We start from the raw sequence: 4,171 nt of genomic DNA, 5'->3' as shown, positions 1-4,171 counted from the left end.
CGACCTCTCCATGTTTGGCAATTGGAGATGACTAAACGGACAGATGTGAGATCTCCTTCTCTTTTGTCCGAAAGGATATATGGCGAGATGCGAGGTCTTTTTTTCCCCCGAATTTCGGGGACCAATAGTATGTGGAATCTTCTTGGTAGCACTCCAGAACGTAAAAGGTACCTTTCTCTAGTTAATGTTGGGGGAGGAATGGGAAAAGAGAGTTGCCTTCGCATTACCTGGTAAAAGCTGGCATTCTTGCTTTACCTCGGCGATAGTGAGTAAAAAATGCATTCACGGTAAAGGCATGCATTGAGTTGCAACCCATCGAGTGCATGGAGTTGTAAACCATGGAAATAAGATATTATAATTATGGTTGAAGCATTCAACAGCTATATCCAATATCATAGTTCGCATCAAAAACAAATGTAAGAGGTTTGAAACGGAAATGTTACATTCATCATTTCACTTTTTGCTTTTCATTAACACAAACTTATTCGCAATGTTTCGAAACTTTCTTCTAACATCAAATTGAAAAGAGAGTTTAAAGCAAATTAAAATGATAAAAAAATGTCAGTGCTGTTCATATTGATTCATAAATCATTTTACTTCTTCTTTTTTTTTACACAACGTAAAGCGACGACAGCAGTAGACATGGATCGTATGGACAGCGCCCCCCTCGTCCTCTTCATTCTCATACACGGTCTCATCTCCCTTTCTGCAATGGAGACGGTTTCTGCAGCAGCTCCACCCTGTCTCATCGACCGGGCCAGTCGCGGCGCGTACTGCTACGGGATGGGATTGTCTTCGGTGCCTGGACATCTACCCGGCAACACTGAGATTCTCGATTTGAGCTTCAACAAGATCGCCGCCTTGTACAACACGTCATGCTTCGCCTACAAGCAACTAAAAGATCTGGTCATTGAATCAAACGACATTTCGTTCATAGACAGCGGCACATTCTTGGGTCTATCATTTCTTCAGAGTCTGGATCTATCCAACAACAAACGCCTCCCGGCACTACGTGGGGACATGTTTGCAAGCACTGCTCTTACAAATATTCAGTTAAATGGGAGTAACCTTGCACACGTCTCAGATGATATCTTCAGAGCAATGACAACAACATCTACATTGGGTTTACGTAATAATATTTTGCAGAACGTTAGCTGGACGGCCTGCCACGTGGCATTTCTCTCCATGTCGCTTACACAAAACAAGTTTACGGAGCTTTCGGAAAAGTCTTTTGCGATGGACTGCAACGTTGATTCTCTCGATCTGTCCTACAACCCAATACAACTCATCAGTCCAGCCACCATATCGTCCCTAAAAGTCCGAGGCCTCGACATGAGCGGAATACTGCTACCAGAGAAAGAACTTCATCACCTCTTCGAGGATGTAAGGTTATCGACAACAATAACAACTCTATATATCAGAAATATAGATCTCACTTCCTTGCGACCTGGTTTATTCAGGGCATTACAGGGAAAACATCTTCGTCTGCTAGACCTTGGCATAAACAGACTTCGAGAGCTCATCCCGAGAGGTTTCGAAAATTTGACCGACGTCTCTGAGTTGACCCTTGACGGCAACGAATTGGAAGCGATTGAACCTATCCACTTTTCGGGTATGTCTTCGCTGCGAGTGTTGTCTTTAGTAGGCAACAACATTTCAGTCATAAATTGGGACAATCAAGAGTGGGACGCGAATCTCACCACACTTTTCCTCGGGGGAAATGAATTCGCTCGTATAGGGACTCATGCATTAAACGGTCTGAACAAATTAGCGATTTTAGATTTATCTTATAACAATTTGAACCCCTTAACGCACGTCTCACTCTCAGAATTAGAATCGTTGAATACTCTGAGTTTTGCAGACTGCTTGATCTCAGGTGTACTTCACCTGAAGGTGCATTCGCTGAAAATCCTAGACTTTCGGGGTACAGAGGGAATTCCACCAGATATGGTTTCCCCGGGAATACTGCAAAGAAACACCCCTCTTCTACAGACAGTAAGTTTTCAGGGGACTAAGATAGATGTTCGCGACCTTTGGAATTTTAACAAAGGTATTTCCTGCTTTGGAGGGTTACTTGATATAACCCGTTCCTTCCGCAATTCTCTGAGTGCCTTTAATGCCCCCAAACGAGATTCTTTTCGCCCGTCGACAGAGAGGCACACAGGTTGGTAATCCAGCTGTGTGAAGGCAGTCAAGCGGTTCATTGTGTCCCCCTTTCTACGGTCAACTACAAGTGCCCGTGAACAATGGAACTATCGATCGGGTGCGAGGTATGAATAGAGCGTGTGCTGATGAGCTCTCACAATCTTTTGTTCTACACAAAACCAGGTACCTGAATGAGGTGACTGGGGTCAGCGAACCCGCATTTCTAACTGATCTCAGCCTTGATCATTATGTACATGTTCGTACGAGTTTACAGCAGAACAAGCAAAAAACTAAATCAGGAAAGGGTATGTAATACTGTAAAACCCCCTTTTTTAAACAGCAGGAGAACAAATCCTGATAGAATAAACTCTAATCTTTTTATCAAACCCACTTTTCTGAGCATTTTAACACAAAGAAACATGAATTTAGGCCACTGAAGCAGGCACCCTTGTCTTCATTTTGGGAACCTGGTAAACCAGGTTCCCGTATATCAGTTGCTCCCACGGGAACCTGGTAAACCAGGTTCCCGTAAGGAACGGGTTAAATGTATTAGACCTTGCCGGTACGCACATGTTCCTTGTCCCCAATGGGTTTTTTCAAAACCTGACCAGTTTGCGAGAGTTGTACCTAGATGAAAGCAGGGTATTTTTATGGCCTTTGCTGCTTGAAGGGCTTTTCAGTCTACAAATTCTCAGTCTAGCAAATAATGACATAGGTCACATTCCCAATTTTTTTCTAAATGATACAATCCAACTGAGAGATCTATCATTAGCTGACAATAATCTAAATTTCTTGCACAGTGATCTGTTTCGAAACGTTGTGAACCTAACCCGATTAGATCTTTCATCCAATAGGCTGGTCTCGCTACAATTCACAACATTCGAGCCTATATTACAAACTCTCTCAGTACTTGGTTTGGGACAAAACAAGTGGGTTTGCAACTGTTCTCTTGAATGGTTACCTAAGTGGGTCGCTAAGAGGTCTATCAAACTTGAATATAGTTTTGGAACCAAATGTTCTCAGGCCGGCTCATTCAAATCAGCTGCAGGAATGCTTTTGAGTGATTTTAAACCAGTTAGAGAGTGTGGTCCACAGTATGTACTCTACCTTTCAGTGGTTGCGAGTGCTTTATGTACTACACTCGCTCTGATCATGATCTATTACAATCGCTGGAAACTAAGGTATGGACTCTTTTTGTTGAAGATCCACTTCATTGGTTACCGGGAAATCGTCCCCCAACAACAGAGGGAAGATTTCCAGTATGACATGTACGTTGTTAACCACGATGAGGACGAGGTTTGGACGGAGGAGATCTTCCGACGTGGTCTAGAAGAGAATCTGCCTGAATATGGCCGACTTGCCGTTGGAGATGAGGCCCTAAGGCTTGGGATGTACTACCTGGATTCTGTCAGCCTACTTGTAGAAAATAGCTTCAAGGTGGTCTTTCTCATCAGCGCAGATGCTCTCAAGAACCACATGTTCCTACTCAAATTTCGACTCGCACTGGATCACGTTAATGAGGTACAGATAGAAAATATCGTGCTTGTGTTTCTAGAAGAAATACCGGACGCCGACCTGCCATTTCTGATCCGTCTTTTCCTCAGTGATAACCGAGTGTATCTCATGTGGCCTCGAGACCCTGGAGGGCAGCCCTACTTTTGGGAGAAGCTAGGAAAATACATGACAGTTAACAGATACTGTAACCCACTTGTTCCTCCGTAGTGAATGACAGTGAAGTTACATGATGTTTGGTCCCATAGGTACATATCTAGTATGTTGTCTTCCCAGTTCGAAATTCATTAGAAACCATTAGGAGCAATTAGTAGAATTATAATGAACCCCCTAGAAGCCTGGTGGTTGTGTGATCTTTATTGTTTCGGGTTCGTGTCATGAACAATCTTGAAATACGAAATACCAGACATTCCCCGAGCGTTTAGACGTATTATGTACGTAAACGAAATATAAACTGCAAATGGATGTTCACCTTTTATGTTGATTCATGCTATCCCCAACAATAATTATGTGG

The 4,171-nt window shown here is 43.1% G+C and overlaps 1 protein-coding gene across 1 annotated transcript; it reads left to right on the top strand.

Annotated features, from left to right (window-relative positions):
* The first annotated feature begins 642 nt into the window (after positions 1 to 642).
* Positions 643 to 3,867, top strand: LOC139721767 (toll-like receptor 2). Its single transcript, XM_071633090.1, has 2 exons — positions 643 to 1,383; positions 3,349 to 3,867. Exons 1-2 carry the CDS (start codon positions 643 to 645, stop codon positions 3,865 to 3,867), a joined length of 1,260 nt encoding a protein of 419 aa, XP_071489191.1.
* The last annotated feature ends 304 nt before the right edge of the window (positions 3,868 to 4,171 follow it).

The sequence above is a fragment of the Diadema antillarum genome, unplaced genomic scaffold, assembly GCF_040938485.1.
Source record: "Diadema antillarum isolate AM-2024a unplaced genomic scaffold, OU_Dant_1.0 scf00000150, whole genome shotgun sequence".
Classification (NCBI taxonomy): Eukaryota; Metazoa; Echinodermata; class Echinoidea; order Diadematoida; family Diadematidae; genus Diadema; species Diadema antillarum.
This window is presented reverse-complemented; position numbering and strand designations above follow the sequence as displayed.